This window comes from Protopterus annectens, chromosome 8.part0, assembly GCF_019279795.1.
Source record: "Protopterus annectens isolate FY-2018-M chromosome 8.part0, PAN1.0, whole genome shotgun sequence".
NCBI lineage: Eukaryota > Metazoa > Chordata > Ceratodontiformes > Protopteridae > Protopterus > Protopterus annectens.
The window spans coordinates 1,100,339,164-1,100,360,639 of record NC_056741.1 but is presented as its reverse complement, the minus strand read 5'-3'; the positions used below and the strand labels follow the sequence as shown (position 1 = coordinate 1,100,360,639).

Sequence of the window (21,476 nt, the reverse complement as noted above, 5' to 3'; positions counted from 1 at the left end):
TTTGTTTTATATATATATATATATATATATATATATATATATATATATATATATATATATATATATATATTTCTGTACATGTTTGGAATTTACTGCATTTCTCCAAATTTAGCCTTCCTTTGAAGGGCACCTGGCATCTGGGGCAAGAAACACTGAGGAAGATGGCATCGGCTGACGCTTTTATACCCCAGGCGCTCTGACGTCGAGGAGAGGGCGACATCAGCCAACGCCGGACCCAGACTTTGGAATCCGGCCGACCAAAGGGCTGCCTGAGGCAGGACAACCCATATGTGATGACTGCAGATGCATACCTATCGGACATCTACATTTATGGTAGGTTCAAAACTGTACTTTAGCTCAATCCCAGGCCCTGAATTGGTTAAGATGTCTTGTACCTTTTGCAGTCAGTTGTATAGTCTTCGGCTTTTGAAAAAAATTCCTTGACTTCATAAAGCATGACATTACTATTTAAACAGTATTGAATAATATACTAATGAATTTAATTACACAAGGCTCCTGCCTTTCACTGAACTGTACAGAATACAGATGTATCCCCTGAATACTTTATCCTAAAAGCGCTTACTTTTTTATACAATTTAAAACAAAGTTTTAGGAGAGCAACACGTTCAAATGCAAAGAGCTGTCATTTGTTCACGGCATTTATGTATTGCTAACATAACCTACCCCTAACACCTTAATGTTTGATAGCTGTTCTTGTAGATGTATCCTTGTAGAAAAATGCATGTTTCATTTACAGGTAGGGTTTATAAAATAAACTTGATACATTCTGCAGTGCAGTTGGAGGGCAAGTTCATAACAGACATCAAGATAGAACCTAGAAGGTTAGTGTGGGAAAACCAAGATGGTAATTTTTTGTTCTTTTAGAAAATAGATTCTAGACAAAGATCACTGAGTAAATACAAATTTCATACTTCTCTGTAAACCTTCCTATTTCTTAGTCTTTGACAACTTCTGCCCCCCCTAGTGTAGCAAAACTGTTTTGCTCAGCCTGTAAAAAGAAGCTGCCTTCATCTGAGATTAGTATTGAGCATATAGAAGACGTATGTAAAAAGCTTGTAAACAACCTTAAGGCTTGACTGTAGGGTATCATCTGACATTCTATATCGCTATCAATAAGAATCTATTGTCATGTTAGTGGAGTCTGCACCATGATATGGAGGCATAGAGGGGTTCTTCTCCTTCACCCAGTCACTCTTCCCCCTGTGGTGGGTGACCGTCTGTATTATGGCTGAAATTCATTTGCAGAGTCTACTGAGAAACTCTTGTACTCAATAAGAACTGACATTATTTTGTCTGATAGAACAGGTAATCAGAAATATATTACTTTGAAATGCATCTGTGTACCACCAGATACCCCTAGGGCACTGTAGAAGAGGCCTTACAATTCTTGACCAGTGCTTATCAAAGAAGGTCATTGTTATCGGAAACAGGAATACAGATTGTAAATAAGCTCATGATGCTGACTACCATACCATTGTCAAGCTGTTTGAAAGAGACTGGTTAGTTGGTCTCACTCTCGAAACTGACATGGTGTTCGGGAGATTGTATTTAACCTATTCTGACCTCTTCTCTTGAAAACATAAGTGTGAGATAGACTATGGCAGGCGCAGTTACTGATATATCAGTCTCTAGCATCAGGAGTAGATGCTGTTGATTATTTCAATACAGTGTTTATTGACATGCTCGGTACAAGTATGCCAGCTGTCCTTTGAAAGACAAAAATGGTTGAACTTCCAAGGATTATACTTGGGAATACATGTAATGCCATACAGAAGACATGTATTGGAAAACATAATCACCAAATCCTTTCAGGTATTAATTTGTGTAGAGGCCAGAAACAGGGTCAGACAGCTTAATACATGGTACATAAGTGCAAAAAACAATGTTACCTAAACCATCTACATCATAATTGAAGGTGATCCAAGGTGGTTTTTGGCTTGAGTAAACTGGTTGTTGAACATTGATAAATCTAAACTTCCTGGCCTACTATTAGACCTGATACTGGTTAATATGGCAAGAAAAGTTTCATAAAAGTTTGAATGTAACATTAATGTATGTCAGCTCTGTTAATGTAGATGAATAAAGCCCTGACTACAACCCAAGTGACTCGAGTTTGATTAGTGGCTTGGGTGCCTACTGGGGCTGTCGTTGGAGGAGAAGAGAAGTGACGCAGCTTTGCCATTTTACCTCTCCATACCTGGGATGTTGCCATGGCTGAATCCTCAGTGGAGACCAGAGAAACCCCACAAGAGGACTGGAGTATTAATGTACCTAAAAACTTCCTTATAGCATCCATGTCTTTCAGAATGCAGCCACCCGGTACCTTTAGTATATGCAAACAGTTGCCCGGAATCAAAGTGGATCTTGTGCTTCTGATCACTTTGTAGATATGTTTATACAATGCATACAGAGTGAATGGTAAAATGTAATGCCATGTATCTATTATGTTTACCCTGGGCTGAGATCTGAAGTAGGTCCAATTGGATCAGTGCTGTACGTCAGTTAAATTCAAAATAAAATAAATAAATAAACTTAGGCTAATTACATAATAATTTTGGGAGGTGGTTGTGTGATGTATATGAAAGTGTTTGTGAATATTTTTAATATTGTGTTCTGTATCGTGCACAGATGCGCGCACACACACACACACACACATGCACACACACAGTTTTCTTTCTGTCCTGGTAAAGTTCATGGTGGTAACAGGCAAAGCAAGGGAGATCCAGGTTTCTTATCACCAGCTACAGAATTCCACTCATATTAGGGGATTCCCCCAAATGTTACTAAACCAGCTGAGTGATATATTCATATGTCATATCCTGATTTGTTCCTTTTACCTCTGTGCAGTGGATTTGGCTCAGAACAGCTCCAACAAGAGCCATCTGTGGGCATTTGCTATGAGATGCCCCAACCACCTTTCTTGGCTCCAGTAACTCTTAAATTACTTTGATTTGAGACACTTTTGTGACTGAGTTCTACGCCTTGTCATGGTGAATAAGCTCTGTCCCCTGTCAAACAAACCTGATTTCTGCTGCTTATACCACAGATTTCATTCTTTCAGTCATGCCCACAGCAGCTTTCCTGCAGGTATCGGTGTGTGAAGTCGAAGTGGTTACATCTTATCATTGCTGCCACAGTTCCTATTTACAGTATGAACAAAGAACTGATTTCTCAATCCTGCAAAGTGAGTTTGTTCAGCCCCAGGCTATTTGTCATTCTCACCTTTCCTTTTCAGTTGTGAACAAAACCTTGTCATACTTAAAATGCTTTAACACCTCTACTGAGACCAGTTGCCCCCCAACAGACACACATGCACGTGATTTTACACACACACACACACACACACACACACACACACACACACACACACACACACACACACACTCGTGAGCAGGCTTGGGTTTACACACACACATGCATACATACACACAGATGAGAAGAGCAGTCTTTTTTTTTTTTTCCTGAAGGGTACCATGGCCTCATATTTGGAGATGGTTTACCTTTACAAAACCGAATTACAGTGGTGCGATTTCTCATATGAGCTAATCGTAACCACAAAAGTCATAACAGAGACAAATTATGTTCGAAAATCAACAAATTGAAAAGCAGATTCGCTGATTTCGAAAGAAAAATCTAATGAAGTGTAAATCAGGGGGGCGAGCCCCCTGCACCCCTCTACTTTAATATTCTAACTCCGAGATCGCACTACAGTGGGGAAAAGGACCATTTTCTGTTCCTCATTATAGTGCAGTCCACCACAAAACGCCAAATGTGCAATGAGCGAATGTCAGTGTATTCGCTCATTGCACATTCTAACCTTTTTCCGTTCGGCGTTTGCAAACTGCCTTTCAGACAATTGCTGTTCACCCTTGTGCAGTACGCACACATGAAGGTAAACCTTTGGAGATACTGGTTCTCATCTGTGTTTTGTTTCTCAGTAACAAATAGCTTTTATTTTTTCTAGGTCATGGACAGAGTAAGCCAGAAAGTAAACATTATCTGCAACCATAGTGATACTGTCATTAGATTCCTAGGATGTATACCCTCCCTTGCTTGACTGTATCTTGATACAGTGCCTGTGAAAATTATGAACAGAAAAAGTGATATTAGTACATACCATGGGTAAAGTCCTACACTCAGACTGAACAAATTCCACTTGCCAAGAATGTGGATACATTTTATTGCCTTAATACAGGGACCAGATACCTCACAGCAACAACTCCATTATCCCATGTTCCTGCAGGACCTCCAGCAGCACCTAGAAATGCAGCCATAATCCTTCTCCAGTTCTGCAAAGTATCTGTAGACTGGATTAACATTCTCCCATAATCCCTCATAGAATTGTACAAGGCTGAGGAGCTGTTCAGATTTTCAGTTCTCAAAACAGAATCAACATTATTCCTTCTCCACCCAAGGTTTACCTGTTGTCCATTTTCCTCTCCAGCACTTTGGTGTAGGCTTTTACAACAGTCTTGAATAGTATAATGCTGTTGTACTTGGAACAGTTCTCTGGTCCCATTTCTTAAATATGGGAATTTTCATCTCATTTTGCCAGTTGTTCTGTGTCTGCCTTCTTTACCATGTTACTTTTTTCAATGCATTCAGCAGGGTGTCTGCAATATCTGCTGTTTTGCCGTTGTGGTGAGCACTAAGCACTATAGTGATGTTAGTTGTACTCATCAGCCCTAACCTGCCAGAGGTGCCAAGCATGACTTCGTTGATTATAAGGAATTCTCAGAAAGCTCTTTCCACCTTGCAGCAGTTTCTCCATTAGTGATCAGCACTTCTTCCACCTTTGTGTACGGTAGTCTGTATATGAACCTACATTTTTCTTCTGAAATGTTTATTGGGTTGACTGAACATCATCATTGAGGCCACCTGGTAATCTAACTGAGTGACTGCTGCAGATTCCCCCATGTCTTAAGTTTTTTCTTCAACAAGCCGTGTAACTGTGGCTCTTTTGGCCTGCTGTTATATTTCTTCTGAACCTTGAGAGCTGTCGAAGGTCATTGCTCAGAAGTCTGTCCCATTGTAAAACCTAATGATTGCTGTGTAAGACATCTTATGAAGAGGCAATTAAAGATCATCCTCAGTTTCTTGTTCACTATGTTTTGGTATCGCCAAAGGGCTACAGCAGTGTACTATGTACTCAGTCATGGATTGGTTCAGCAATATCCATATTCATGAGGACATGATACGATGAAGTATTTAGGTGAATGGATTAAAAAGTACTCTGTTATGGTAGTTAGGGATATGTAGGGAGAGACTTAAATTAAGATAATACAAACATTGAGAAGCCAGAAATTATTAGTTATGGATATGGATAGTAAGATGCAAACAATGAAAATGCTTCTAGTCCCTTTAGATGTCCTTTGTGTTTCACTGTTGCAGTCATTACATTTGGGTTGTTTGCTTGCAGGTAGCCCTCAGTCAGCCTGATTTTCATAGTCTTGGGTTCTGCGTCGGTTGCTGTCTCATCTTTCATGACATCAGGTAGTCAGAGGTATAAAGCATGCAGCCGATGCCATTACATCCGCGGTGCCCGAAGTAGAAGCAGTTCGTAAGTGCCGGTCGGTCGACTCCTGAAATTTTCGAGTTTCAGATCCGAAGTCTTCAACTAAGCTAAGTACTCAGTTGGGGATCCTTTTTTTTTTGCTCTAAACCGATGTCAGTAAAAATTAACAATTGTATTTCTTGTGGAAAGCAAATACCTCATAAAGATTTTCATTTGTACTGCATTCCTTGCTTAGGCCCAGACCACGACGTACCTCGCTGTCAGTTTTATGCCTTATTCAAACCTCAAACTATTCTTTGTCGGTTCATTTTCGCATCTAAATATTTTGGTACTCTGTTCAATTATCCAGAAATGACTTTGATAAGCCACCCGACTACCGACCTTCCGAAAAACGCTAAGATAGACAGAGACAGACTGCATAGGTCCAAAGCTGCCGACGACACTTCTCCTAAGCTAGTTGCCAGTTCGCTGGTACTCAGTGAGATGCTTTCGCAGCCCCCGATACCCACTACTTCAGATTCGCAGGCCTCTACTGAGACCCATTCGGAGTCCGGTATGCCGTGAGATGCTACTTCGACTGTGGAACCTGCGGATGTCTCTACCTTGGATGGGTCCAGAGCCGCTGTGCAGGAACCGGCTTCTGAGGGTGTATTCAGGCCTGCTGACTTGCATATTAAACCAACGCCATCTTCTTCTTCTTCAAGGCCTAATACTCGATCCACACCTAGAAAACTGACGCCCAGACCGCATGGTCAGACCCCTATGCCTAAAAAACAAATGATAAGAATGGCTGAAGACCTTATTACTCTAATCAGGGGAAGCCACCCTTCTCCCTCTAAGAGACCTAGAACTGATTTTCCTTCTGATTCTTCTGATCAGGATTCTGAAATTTCTGTTTTCTCTGACCAGGAGTTGCCCTTATTTATCTATGGGGGATTCTGATGCAGAGGACTCCATTTCCTCTGTTTCCCCTCCAGAGGATTTCTCTTTTGGTGAAACTTTGTATGCTCTTAGGGAGCATTTCTGCTGGGAAAGCCAGGATTACTCTGACTCCAAAAAGAGGCTTAGGGAATTCTTACTCCTACCTCAACACCAGCCTTTAGCTGTCCCTCTTGTACTGGACATTGTAGATGATGCCTTCTTGGAATCTAGCCTGGCCCCTGACACTTTACCTCCGGCTCCCAGAAAACCTGACTGGTATTAGAGTACCTGACTCTCACAAGTTCCTCTTTAAGAATCCTACTGTGGATCCTGAGACCATTTCACAGGGACCCAAAGGTAATTAAGGCTGCTACTGCCAAAAACCCTATCCCCTCTGATAGAGATGCCAGGGCCTGGGACAGATGTGGTAAGAAGGTATACACTTCTGCAACTTTGGCCATTAGAGCCTTAAACTGCCAGTTTCATATGTTAAAGTATCAGCAGCATATTATTGGATTGCTTAAACAGAAAATGATGTTGATTCCTGACTATGCTGAAAATAAAGAATTACAGGATTTAATGCATTCTGGTGAACAAGTTGGAAAACATACTTTGCAATGTGGTTTTGATTCATTAGAGGCATCTTGCAGGGCTGCTGTCACTGGGTCTGTACTTGGAAGGCATGCTTGGCTTAAGGAGCAATCTTTGCCAGATCATGTTAAAGCTAAATTACTAGATGCTCCCTTAAACCAAGACCGCCTGTTTGGCAACAAAGCTGAAGAAGTACTTAAAAAGATGGAGGAAAAAGCTAAATCTATGCAAACTGTTAAAGATTTCCTGCAAGTACAACCTTCCAGATTTAGTAGGCACTGGCCTTCTTAAAATTGGTCCTTTCCTGCCTCTTCCAGACCTTCTCAGTCCAAACCCAGAAACAGCAGACCACCCAGGCTTCAGTCTCAAGGTACTCACAGGCCTAAGCAGTGGGGGGCTCCCACTTCCAAAGCTGGGAGTAGTAAGACACCCCCTGTGGTAAACTGTCACAATGACTTAACTTTAAACCTTCCAATCCCTGCTCAACTGACTGTTCCTTTCGGGGGAAACATCGCCCTGCATGGAAAAAACTGGAAATTCATTACCCAGGACAAATGGGTTTTAAGTGTAGTTTCCCAAGGATACAGATTCCACTTCCACTCCTTACCCAACCCCACACGGTTGGCCAGACCTACCCCCAAATCAGTAGGCAAAGGCTCAAAAGCAGGGTCTCTCTCTTCTAAGCATCAGGGCTATTCAGCCTGTCCCAGAAGAGGAATGGGGGCAAGGTTTTTACTCAAGACTTTTCCTGGTACCCAGAAAAGACAATTCCTGGCGTCCTATCCTAGACCTGTCTATCCTAAACACTTTTTTGGTAATCCCAAAATTCAAAATAATAGCTCTTCATCAGCTGCTTCCCATGCTAGGTAAAACCGACTGGTTGGCAACACTGGATTTAAAGGAAGCCTACCTGCACATCCCAATAAGGGAATCTTGCAGAAGATACCTACGCTTCAGAGCAGGCTACATGCGCTATCAGTTCTCTGCACTGCCCTTTGGCTTATCTACTGTGCCCAGGGTATTCACAACGTGCCTAGCTGCAGTCATTGCATTTTGCAGGCAAAGAAATATTCAGATATATCCATACCTGGATGATTGTCTAATTCAGGCAGAAAGCCAGGGCATACTATTAAATCATCTGGCATTTGTAAAGAAATTACTGACTTATCTGGGGTACACCATAAACGAAAAGAAATTACATCTAGTACCCTGCCAACAAATTGTATTCCTGGGAGCAAGCTGGAATACAACTTCCCAGGTGGACTACCTCACACCAGAGAAACAAGTTCATTTGACAGCCTACTTCAAACTACTGGCCACTCAGCTATCTGCAAGGAAAATATTGCAAGCCCTGGGGTTCATGGCCTCTTGCATTCTACTAATTCCATATGCAAGACTGCATATGAGGAAACTACAATGGTATCTAAAAAGCCTATGGTGTCAACATTCTCAGGACCTAGAGTCAATGATTCCTATCATCCCTTACTTAGACAGAGTTCCTTTGGTGGGCAGAGGCCTGCCACCACAACAAGGGACTGCCATTCACTCTACCCCCTGCCGCCAAACCCTAACAAGAGACGCATCAGACTATGCATGGAGGGCTCACTTGGCAGGGCAGTGCATTCAGGGCAAATGGAACCAGAGTCAAATGCACCTGCATATCAATCAAAAAGAAATGTTAGCTGTACAGAATGCTCTGACAGCCTTCAAGGACCACATTCTTCCAGGACAATTATTGGTAAAGACTGAAAACACCACTGTTATGTGGTACATAAACAAGCAAGGGGGAACCCACTCATACTCTCTCTGCAGACTAGCCATGGCTCTGTGCAACCAGCCTTGAGCTACCAAGTGCACCTACAAGCTCAATTCCTGCCATGCAAGCTAAATACACTGGCAGACGACCTAAGCAGAAATCTCATGGACCCACATGAGTAGAAACTGGAACCAAAGATATTCAACATTTTGAGAAACAAATGGGGAGCCCAGAGATAGATCTGTTTGCCTCCCCTCAGAACTACCAATTGGACAAATTGTGCACAAGGACTCCCCACAGACCAGCTTGGAAAGTGGATGCCCTGTCCTTCACCTGGAAAAACCTATCAGTTTATGCCTTTCCTCCTCTGCCTCACCGCTCCAAAGTGCTACTAAAGATCAAACGGGACAAACCAAGGGCAATACTTATTGCACCAGACTGGCCACGCCAACACTGGTACCCCCTCCTGCGCAGTGTGTCACTTCTGGAACCATGGCACCTGCCTCAGACCCCTGCCATCCCAGCAGAAGGGCCAGATTCTGCACCCACAGCTTCAAACCCTGAACCTTGCAGCCTGGCTAATTGCATGATCTCTCCATTACCATCCCTCAGTAAGCAAGTGATGGATGTCATTCTGGAGGCAAGGAGGCCTAGTACTAGAAAATCCTATGCTGAAAAATGGAAAAGATTCTGTTCCTGGAGCCAAACTCAGGGGATTTAAACAGTGCCTGATTTACCGCACATGCTTCAATACTTAACTGAGATGCTTCACAAGGGCCTTTCCTTTTCTTCCATCAAAATTCATGCCTCTGCCATTTCAGCTCATTATAATACAGAGCCACCCCTCTTCTCTCATCCACTGCTGAAGCAATTCCTCAGAGGTAAAACAACAAGTGCACTCGACTAGTAACACCAAAAATAGCAGAACCAGATCCCCAGACTCGAGACAGAGGATACAAACCAAACAGTTAAAATACCAAAGATTTATTCACGATAGAAACTTGAATAAAACCAACACATGGAGCTCCAGTATACAGGGTTAAGCGCTTTCATCTGATAACATCCCAGACTTCATCAGAACCAATTAGCTCCTTAATTACTTTACATTTATACCATTTTTGGCACCAAAAAACTATTCATTGAGTTATATTCATTAAATAGCTTATACATTTTTAATCATACAATATAATTTCTGTATAAATAGTGTGTAATTGTACCTAAATCAGTTCATTACAAAATATTCCTTACTACATGTGTCAAAAATTCCATATGGTTAAAAAATATATTTTCACTAAATAATTTGTATGAGTATAATACAATAATCAGACATCAATTTCCTAAAAAACTAAGGGCACTATACTAATGCATACAATATACCTGTTTAAAACAGGATGCTTAAAACTATCAAGTACTAGGGCTAAAACTAATGGCTGTAGAGGTTCGAACCAAGATAGGCACTATAAGGGAAGTCATGTCAACACGTGAAGTATTAATTCAAAGCTAAAAAAGGTTTTAAACTAATACTATCATTAATACCAGGAGGTGTGGTCGCATCCAAACATATTTGCCACTTACTTTCAACCCATGCCAAATAAGTTTTCCAATTTCCACCTCTATCTTCCACCTCTACCTGATCAATAATTGCAAAGGTGAAAGTATGATCCTTTCCCTTATCTATGATATGCTTACTTAATGCATTCTTAGGGTCTCCTTTCTTAATCCTGTACAAATGCTCATAGATACGAGTCTTAAATTTCCTCTCAGTTTTGCCTATATAATAGGCAGAACATTTAGAGCAGGTAGCAATGTATACAATTCGTTGGGTATTACAATTCCCATTTCTACAATACACTATAGTTCTAGTGACATTATCAATCTTAATTTTTAAATTACAATTAATATATTTACATTGGTTACATGTTCCACATCGGGTGGTACCCTTCTTTCTCTTGTTTTGAAGGCCCTTTTTTCCATACTCTAGCATTCTTTTCAAATTACTTCCTGTTTTAAATACAGTATTAAGATTCATTCCTACTATATGACCTATGGAACCAGAGCTGGAAATCAACTCCCAATGTTTATTCAATATTTCAATAACCACATTCGTATAAGGATTGAACCTTATTACACATACTTTCCTATCTCGTTCAATGTTGGTATTAGGGGTAATCACAATGCTTTTCCCCAATAACGGAACATATTTGTGCCCCCATTGGGCCTTAACATACGAAATTACGCTGTTAAGCATAGCTGTAGGGTACCCTCGATCCTGAAATAATTTAAACACTACATCCAACTCATTTGTCATATTCTCCCTTGTGGATGACATTCGTGCAACACGTATACTCTGACCCTTCACAACATTTTTGAAAATGTGAAGGGGATGACAACTACTATAATGTATATAATCGTTTGAGAACATAGGTTTTCTAAAAATCCTTGAGGCAAAACCCACCCCTGTGTTGCTGATCCATGTATCCAAATAGGCTATACCTATTTTATCAAATTGAAAAGTAAATCTCAAAAAATCAGTTGTGTTGTTGAGATATTCTATAAATTGAGGTATCTTATCTGTTGGACCTTTCCAAATAATAAAAACATTGTCCAAAAACCTTGTGTATAGCCTAATATATTGATAGAATTCACTGGGAAATATATACTTGTTCTCCCACTCCAGCATAACCATATTGGCAAAAATGGGGGCACAAGAAGCCCCCATTGCTACACCTCGTGTCTGCCTGAAGTGTTCACCAGAATGGTAGATATAGTTGTGGTCGAGAACAAGACCCATCATATCAATAATCAAGTTAATTTTATCCCAACTAAGACCAGAATATTTTGTCAAGCTGTTGTAAAAATAATCCAAACCTATATTCGCTGGTATGCATGAGAATAAATCCTGTACATCTACTGTTAGGAAAGTTAGGTCCTCATCCCATACTTCCCTGGTTAGCTTGCTCAAAAAATCCCATGAGTCTTTTACTAAATGGGTCACTTTAGTATAAATTTGTTTCGTCCAATGGTCAGTGGTAACACCTATTTTGAAAGTTTTGGATTTAGATCCTGATATTATAGGTCTAAATGGGGGTTTTCCAAATTTTTATGAATCTTGGGTATCCCTATAATATGTGCCATAATTGGGTATTCCGTTCTTAAATAGTCGTATAACTCACTAGTAATTCTGTTGTCTAATAAGTATTCCTCGAGTGCTAAATCAATACGCCTATACCCAATATTAATTTGGTTTAGGGAGACCTGTTCATAATTACCTGATTCATATAATATGTTGTGAATTTCTCTTAGGTATAGTTGACTGTCGAAGATCACTATACCTCCGCCCTTATCGGGCTTCATTATTCTAATCTCATCATTTAGAATTAATTCATCCAAACATTTTCTTTCTCCTATGCTTAAATTGTCGTTGAAGGTAGTAGAACCAGTTGTATTATACTTTATGTCTCTATACAATGTGTAAATATCTTTACATACCATTTTCTCGTATAATGCTACTTGAGCATTCATGACAGGAATGTATGTACTTTTCTTAACCAACTTTGACCTACTAATATTGGTGTTATTTTTGTCTTCGTTGAATTGTATAGCTCGTTGAAAATCTTTGGTATTTTAACTGTTTGGTTTGTATCCTCTGTCTCGAGTCTGGGAATTCCTCAGAGGTGCCAAAAACTTAAGATCACCCAGGAGAGCCCCTACTCCAGCCTGGGACCTTAACTTTGTATTGAAACAGCTCACTCTACCTCCCTTTGAGCCAGCTGCAAATGCAGAGTTGAAATTTGTTTCTTGGAAAACAGCCTTCCTTCTAGCCATCACTTCAGCAAGAAGGGTGTCTGAATTACAGACCCTCATGGCAGTGGAGCCTTTCATCACCTTTCATGCAGACAGGGTGTCCCTCAGGACCAATCCCTCCTTTATGCCCAAGGTGGTATCCAGTGTGGCCCTTAATCAGTCCATTCATTTGCTAACCTTCTTTTCTAATCCACAGAACAAAGGGGAATGAATATTGCACTCCTTGGACATGCACAGACAACTTAGTTGGACAGGACTAAGCCTCTCAGGAAATCTGAACAGCTGCTAGTTGCATTTGCTGCAGGGGCAGAGGGGAAGGCCATTTCAAAGCAAACCATTTCTAAGTGGATAGGCAACTGCATTCATTTATGCTATAAGCACCACGGAAACCTACCCCACAGGGAATAAGACCACATTCCACCAAGGCTGCATCTTACCTCTACAGCCTTTCTTAGAGGTGTCCCTACCAGGGACATCCTAGAAGCTGCTACTTGGAGTTCTGTACACACACCTTCACCAAGCATTACCACTTGCCAATTATTTTCAAAATCCAGAGCTGGTTTTGCCACTGCAGTCTTGCAGGGCCTTATAGCTGATCCTAATGCTATCTAATTGTCTCCTGCCTTCCTTAGCTTTGGGAATCTACCCAAATGTAATGACTGCAACAGTGAAACACAAAGAACATAGTACAGTTGTGTACACTTACCATAAATGTAGATGTTCATGTTCATTCACTGTTGCAGTCCTGGTTACCCTCCCTCCAGCCCCCTGACTTCTATTGACTATACCTCTATTCTTGTTTACTGTGCTTAAAGCTTTCTGGTGTATTTGCTTTTTGTTGGAGGTGTAACCTTGTATATAATTGCTTCCCATTATGGGGGCACCTGACATCTGGGGCAAGAAAAACTGATGTAATGGCATCGGCTGCATGCTTTATACCCATGACTACCTGACGTCATGGGAGATGAGACAGCAACCGACACAGGACCCAAGACTTTGATAATCAGGCCGACTGAGGGCTACCTGCAAGCAGATAACCCAAATGTAATGACTGCAATAGTGAATACACTTGAACATCTACATTTATGATAAGTGTACACAACTGTACTTTTTATATACAGGTAATGTATATTGTCAACCAGAGAAGAAGTTGTGGACTGTAGTATTTGACAGAATTTATTTGGGAGGGGAAAGGGCAAGAGTTAAGTGCAATAAGTTGATTCTCACCTTAAAACAAAGCATTACCTAATTTGAAGGGATACTTGCGTAATGTTGTTGCCTCACAGCAAGAGATTGTCTTGTTCGATTCTCGACTGGGGTGTCTTCTGTGTGGAGTTTGCATGTCCTCCCCGCTGTCGTGTGGCATTCAAAAGACATGCGTGAATGGGTGTGCCTTCACTGAAGGTTGGGCGTCGGGCTGGCAGCTCGGCACCATAAAAATATACTACCAGTCATTAGCGGACCAGAGTTCCACTGTGGCGACCCCTAACTGGGAAAAGCAGAAAAGACAAACAAACTTAAGTGCTATACAGTTAAGGTTCATATACATAACGTGCAGAAGGTTAAAAATAAAAAGTGGAAAGGGATGATGATGATGGGTGTGCTGAGAAGTTAAGAAAGAATGAGGTTTTGGATGCATGTCCTTAAGGAGAATAACAACTGTATACAATATTATATTCTTAAAGTAGTAGAAAGTATTCTAAGATCTAAGCCAACACTGGAAAGGTGATTTAACCAATAGGAATGATTACAAGGAGGGGTATAGAAAATAGACAAGAGGGGCTGGAATATAATGGAGAAAAAAAAACATATTAGGAGCAATTAACTAGAGAGGGAAGAGTAATGGAGTGCAACGTGGTATTACGTAGCAGGGATTGACCAGAGTATATCAACAGCTGGGCATTCCTTGGTACTTTATTACTGGAGAACTCTGACTTCTGATTATCGGTCCTAAGTTTGTAATTATGATCTTTCCTCTCTGATAGTTTACTGTTTGGAATTCAGCCCTTTGTAGGGACAATAAGGAGGGTCATTTTTGTTAGCTGTAACAGGTGTAATTTTACTGTATCAGTTTTTCTGTGTGTTGACCTTCATTAATTCATAAATACAACCCCCAGGCTCAGGCAAGGCAACCTCTCCATCTGTTTGGAAATTAAGGTGGTCAGATATATAATTACATATTATTTTTTTTTAGCTGTGCAGGTGTCATTGCTTTGTTTTGATTTGTAAGATGTGTGCTTGCTAATGGTTGTGGACTCTGGGGGTAGGCCTCTCATGTAGTTAGTGTGATATTTTGGCACACAGGCCAGTGTTGTATGTCCTACAGCCTGGAATTTTTATGAAAAAAATATTTTTAGAGGAGAGGATGAAACCCCATCAGATGATTGATTAAGGAGGGTTACCTTGTAGATCAGCCCAAGTAGAAGAATGCATTTGTTTATATTACATGCTTACTTGACTAACCTTTTCATTTTCAGCAAATTTGTATTTAGATGTAATTGACAAGAAAGTGCATTAAGGCCATTCAGATGTGCTTTCTTTAACCTTGATTCTGTCCATTTTTCTTGATTGCAAACTCCAGCTTGTTTGCTGCTGTCAGTGCAGAACAAGATAACCACATTTTCCCCCTTAATAAAACAGTAAATCACTTAACTACATTCTTTAACTGTGTAATGATCAAAGAGTTGCTGTAATTAAGTAAAAGTAAAAATTTCAGGAGGACCCTTTTGTGTTGTAAAACAAGTTTAGGCTTGCTTTTCTTTTTTAACATATTGCTCTATTGTGTTGCATTATGTCGTATGGAACTTTTCTCCCCAGGCCTCCGCTGAAAGTGAGATGCATGCCCATTCGGATTTTTCCAGTATCAGATAAATAGGATTTGTTCCATATGGCTAATTACTACTATGCCTCTTTCTCTCAGAACCAGTACGGGCTGCTACTGGTTCATTCACGTCTGTTATAACTAATTTATATTTTATTGTAATCCATAGAAATTCCTTTAATCAAGAAAATTGGAAGACCTAGAAAAGGCAAGTTGTACATGAATAAAGCATACTAACATGTGACATAAAATATAAGCAAGCATATAATTATGTTTTATGTTTTTTTCTAGTTCTAGAAAATCTTAGAAGCCGAAAAGTGGGAAGGCCTAGAAAAGGCAAGTATCACTGTCCTCTGTGTGGTATTGCGTATTTATATTGACACTTGCTGCTGTCTATGTTTTTTTGGATTATGTAACTTTTTAAGTCTCTCTTCTGCCCACACACACACTCTGAAACACTGCATATTACCAGAAAGTTATGGTAAAGCCAGCTAGTTTTGTTTTTCAGTAATGCCCACAGTTTCCTTTCTTCAGATTGTTTTGTGTAATAATGTTTGCAAGGGGGAGATTGCTGGTGCTCCTTTTACTTCCACTTAGTTTATATGGAGGTGCTAGCCTCCCTTTACAAGCCATATTACATAAAACACAATAACAGTGTTAAAAAAGTAAATATTTTTCTTTATGATAAAAGTAGAATAAAAATTATTAAAAGGCTATACCTTACTTTTCTTACTTTTAATGCTGTTAAGTTTTAGTACAACAGGTGTGCCTGCAGTAACTGGAGTGAGAGATGTTTGGTGCCTTATTGTCTGGTATCGTTTCATAGTTTCACAGGTACTTACTAGGCTCTTGATCTGTGTGGATCTTAAGAAGCATAGCCTTGCATTACCATGGTAATAATTAGCCTTTCCGAACAGTATATGTCTGGGTAATCGTATGATGTCCTACAAGAATGCAACTGCAGTCCTGACATATGGGTTGTCCTGCCTCAGGCAGCCCTTCGGTCGGCCGGATTCCCAAGTCTGGGTCCGGCGTAGGCTGATGTTGCCTCTTCCCCGACGTCAGAGCGGCTGGGGTATAAAACCATCAGCCGACACCATCTTCTTCAGTCTTTCTTACCGCGCAGTGCCCGAAGCAGAAGCAGTTTGCAAGTGCCGGTCGGCCAGCTCTTGTGTTTTCAGATACCGAAGTCATCAAAAAGCTAAGTACCCCGTTGGGGAACCTTTTCTTGCCTCAGCCGATGTCAGATAAAAGTGCAAAAGTTAATAATTGCTTGTCTTGTGGTAAACAAATTCCTCGTAAGGACTTCCATTCTTACTGCCTTCCCTGCCTCGGCCCAGACCACGACGTCCCGGCCTGTGCTGCTTGTGCTTGCTTTAATAAGCGCACACTTAGGCGCCGGGCAGAATTTGCTGAAGACTTTTTTGGGGAAAATTACTCCTATATCATGCTGTCGGAACTACCGACAGCACATATTTCCAAAAAACGGAAGGACCGGGACCGACATTCGCGGCCCATGTCTTCCACCGACACCACGCTAAAGCCTACCGCGAGTGCATTGGTCTCTTCGGAGGCGGTAATTCAACCGCTCCAGGCCAACGACGCTTTACCGCGCCGGTCCCGGAGGCTACCCCGGTGCCGGTTGTTGATTTTCCTCCTGAAACCGAAGCCCAAGATTTGCCTGACACCATACCGGTGGACAAAGTTACTCCAGCACGTGGGGCAACTAGGCCTCCTGTGTCTATGTCCATCAAGGCCTACACACGTGCTAAGGCTGCCAGCCAGGCTAAGTCTCACCCTCCTAAATCTTTTTCACAGGGTCCCACTTCTGATAAACAGATCATGACTTTAGCTGCAGATCTAATTTCTTTAATCAGGGGCTCTCCGGCTCATCCAGACAGAGATTCTCAGCCGCCTTCAGACAAAAGGCCTAGGGTTGAGCAGGCAGATACCCTTTCCTCAGATGAAGCCTCTGGTGAGTCAGGCCATTCAGATTCCCAGGAAGAATCCTTCCCGGCCTACGAGGATTCTGATGCTGATGAATCCATTCCCTCTGCCTCTCCTCCTGAGGATATTTCGTTCGGGGAAATTCTCCACTCCATGAGAGAGCATTTTCAGTGGCAGGGCCAGGATTTCTCCGACTCTAGGAAAAGGCTTCGGACTTTTTTTAAGTTACCCCAGCACAGGCCTTTAGCTATACCCCCAGTGTTAGATGTATTGGATGATGTGTACTCAGACTCCAGTACTTCTCCTGATTCTCTCCCTCCTGCTCCTGTCAAGCCAGACAGATGTTACAGGGTTCCTGAAACTCATAAACATCTCTTTAAGGCCCACTCTGTTGATCTAGAAACTATTTCTCAGGGGCCCAAAGGAGTGGCCACTTCCACGGCCAAAAATCCTTTGCCCGCAGACAGGGAATCTAGGTCCCTGGAGAGGTGGGGTAAAAAAGTTTATACCTCAACCACCATTGCCATGAGGGCACTTAACTGTCTTTTTCATATGTTTCAGTATCAGGATTTCTTGATGAATGATTTGCAGAAAAAGTTAGCCTCTCCTGAGCCTTTAGATAGAAAGGCCTTGCAGGTTTTGGTTCATAATACTCAGCAGGTTAGCAATCATTTTCTTCAGTGTGGTTATGATGCATTGTAAGCTTCATGTAGGGCAGCTATGACAGGGGCCGTCATACGTAGACATGCTTGGTTGAAAGAACAGACATTTCCAGATCATGTTAAAGTAAAGCTCCTAGATGCACCTCTGGAAAAACAGAAGCTATTTGGTGCTAATGCACAGGATGTGTTGAAATCTATTGAGGAAAAGGCTAAATCAGTACAAACAGTCAAAGATTTCCTCCAGGTTCAGCCACCGAGGTTCAGCAGGAATTGGCCTTCGAAGAATTGGTCCTTTCCAGACACTGACAAGTTCCAAAGGGGAAAAAACAGGCGTGCTCAAGGTAGAGGGCAATACCGAGGCTCCTACAGGGGCCGCCAATGGCAACCAACTAATCAGAGAAGTGACGCAGGGACGTCTGCTGCTCCGCAGGGACAATCACAATGACTTGACTTTAACACTGCCGACCAAGGCTCAAAGAGAAGCACATTTAGGCGGAAAATTATCTTTATTTTCAAAAAATTGGCACGTTTTTACGAAGGACAAATGGATTTTGGACATAATAGACAAAGGTTACAGGTTCCACTTCCATACCTTACCAACAAGACAAGGCATGCCAAACCTGCCACAAAATCAAAGGGCAGAGGCACTCATACAAATTTCAAAGCTGCTACAAATCAAAGCAATAGAAAAGGTTCCTCCTCAGGAACAAGGCCAGGGATTCTACTCAAGACTGTTCCTTGTTCCAAGAAAAGAAAAGCAAAGGAGACCTATACTGGACTTGTCCGCTCTAAACACTTTTCTCATTGTGCCAAAATTCTGACGTTACACTAACTTCTTCCCATGCTGGGCAAGGGGTCTTGGCTGGTTACTCTGGACCTCAAGGAGGCATACCTGCATGTCCCAATCAGACACAGCTGCAGAAGATACCTCAGATTTCTTGCAGGGTCAGAGCATTATCAATTCTCAGCATTGCCTTTTGGCTTATCTACTGCGCCCAGAGTATTCACGAAATGCCTGGCATCAGTAATTGCACACTGCAGACTTCAGGGGATACAAATATACCCTTACCTGGACGACAGCCTTACAAGCGGACAGCAAGCAAGCCTTGATAAGAAACTTGGACTATGTCATTCACTTACTACAGGCTTTGGGATACACAGTCAACATTCAAAAATCAAGACTACTGCCATCCCAACAAATAATTTTTCTAGGAGCCAAACTGGACACAAACTCACAAATGGCTTTCCTCACAGAAGAAAAACAAAAACAATTACCAGATTACTTCAAAAGCCTAGCAAAGCACACCCAGATGACTGCAAGGAAAATCCTGCAGGCCCTGGGTTTCATGGCATCTTGCATTCTTCTGATTGCACTGGCAAGACTACACATGAGAAAACTACAATGGTACCTAAAAGGTTTATGGTCTCAACACAGCCACAACTTAGAAGCAATTATTCCACTCATTCCATGTCTACAAAAGGAATTTTTGTGGTGGGCACAAGCAAGCCAGCTAAACAAAGGCATGTCTTTCAGCAAACCTCAAGCAAGCCAAACCATTACAACAGACGCCTCAGATCATGGATGGGGGGCGCACATGGAGGGCAGATGCATTCAAGGGCAATGGGCACCCCGGGAATTGCATCTGCACATCAATCAAAAAGAGATGTTGGCAGTGATTCATGCAATCGAGGCCTTCGGAAAATTTCTTCAACAAGGTCATCTGCTAATAAAGACAGACAACACCACTGTTATGTGGTACATAAACAGGGAGGCACCCATTCTTACCCCCTCTGCAGACTAACAGTGACTCTTTGGGAGAAGTCCCTGAAACTGAACATACAGTTGCAATCCCAGTTTGTTCCAGGCAAGGACAATGTTCTGGCGGACAGTCTAAGCAGAAACATTATGGACCCGCACGAATGGATGTTGCATCCAGACATTTTTTCACAAATAACTCATGCATGGGGAAGGCCGGACATAGATCTCTTTGCCTCACACCTCAATCATCATCTGAAGAAGTTCTGCTCAAGGACACACCATCCTCAAGCCTGGAGAATGGATGCTCTCTCCTTCAGCTGGAATTTTCTAACAATCTATGCATTCCCACCTCTACCATTAATGACCAAGGTGTTACTGAAGATCAAAGCAGAACAACCGAAAGGCATTTTGATAGCTCCAGACTGGCCAAGACAGCACTGGTATCCATTACTAAGGAGCATAACTCGCACCAAGCCGTGGCCCCTGCCTCAATGGCCTCTGCTTATAACTCAGCGCAATTACAGGACTGTTCATCCCAACCTGCAAACATTGCAACTGACAGCTTGGAGGGTTCCATGACTACTCCTCATATCTCTCTCTCCAAAAAAGTTCAAGAGATCTTACTGGAAGCACGCAGGCCTTCCACCAGAAAAACATATTCAGCCAAATGGAAGAGATTCAACATCTGGAATGCCAACAAGGGTCAGGATGCATCAGTAATGAGCATCCCACAGATACTAGAATACTTGGCAGAAGTGCTTCACAATGGCCTTTCATATTCTTCCATAAAAATACACGCTTCAGCAATTTCAGCAAAATACAACTGTGATCCACCTGTGTTTTCACATCCTTTGCTAAGACAGTTTCTAAGAGGGATAAAGAATATCAAACCTCCAAGAAAACCACCAGTGCCTGCATGGGACCTCAACTTCGCCTTGGAAAAATTAACTCTTCCTCCTTTTGAGCCAGCAGCATCTTCAGAATTGTAATTTCTCTCCTGGAAAACAGTTTTCCTGTTGGCAATTACTTCAGCAAGAAGAGTCTCTGAGATGCAGGCCCTCATGGCAGTACCTCCATTTCTCATTTTCCATCAGGACAGAGTCTCTTTAAGAACCAATCCTTCATTCATGCCAAAAGTGATATCCAGGGTTTCTCTAAATCAAGCAATTCACCTGCCTAATTTCTTTCCCAATCCTCAAAATAAAGGAGAAAAGCTTCTGCACACTTTGGACATACACAGACAATTGCGCTACTACTTGGACAGAACAAAGGCCAACAGAAAGTCTGACCAACTATTTGTAGCTTACGCTGCTGGAGTACAAGGAAAGGCAATTTCCAAACAAACAATTTCAAAATGGATTGGAAACTGCATCAGATTCTGCTACTCTTTCCATGGAAAAGGTGTGCCAGCCAATATCAGGCCACACTCCACCAGAGCTACAGCCACCTCCACAGCCTTTCTAAGAGGGGTGGCTACAAAGGACATTCTAGAAGCTGCTACATGGAGCTCCGTGCAAACATTTTCCAAACATTACAACCTGCCTTTATATTCCAGATCCCGAGCAGGCTTTGCTTCTGCAGTCCTGCAGGGCATTTTAGCTACACCATCCTTATCTTAGATCCTACCACCCCCAGCTTGGCTATGGTATTCAACCCATATGTCAGGACTGCAGTTGCAT

At 41.8% G+C, this 21,476-nt stretch overlaps 1 protein-coding gene across 43 annotated transcripts in view; it reads left to right on the top strand.

The window, feature by feature from the left end:
* Nucleotides 1-21,476, top strand: part of LOC122809254 (titin-like) — a 3,339,665-nt gene that overhangs the window by 864,668 nt on the left and 2,453,521 nt on the right. For 42 of the 43 annotated variants that reach the window (XM_044080625.1, XM_044080596.1, XM_044080621.1 and 39 more), the window contains 2 exons: nucleotides 15,599-15,637; nucleotides 15,721-15,765. In XM_044080625.1, the coding sequence (XP_043936560.1) occupies nucleotides 15,599-15,637; nucleotides 15,721-15,765 (84 nt within the window). The remainder of the gene's footprint in view (nucleotides 1-15,598; nucleotides 15,638-15,720; nucleotides 15,766-21,476) is intronic. The other variant, XM_044080597.1, reaches the window with a different exon arrangement.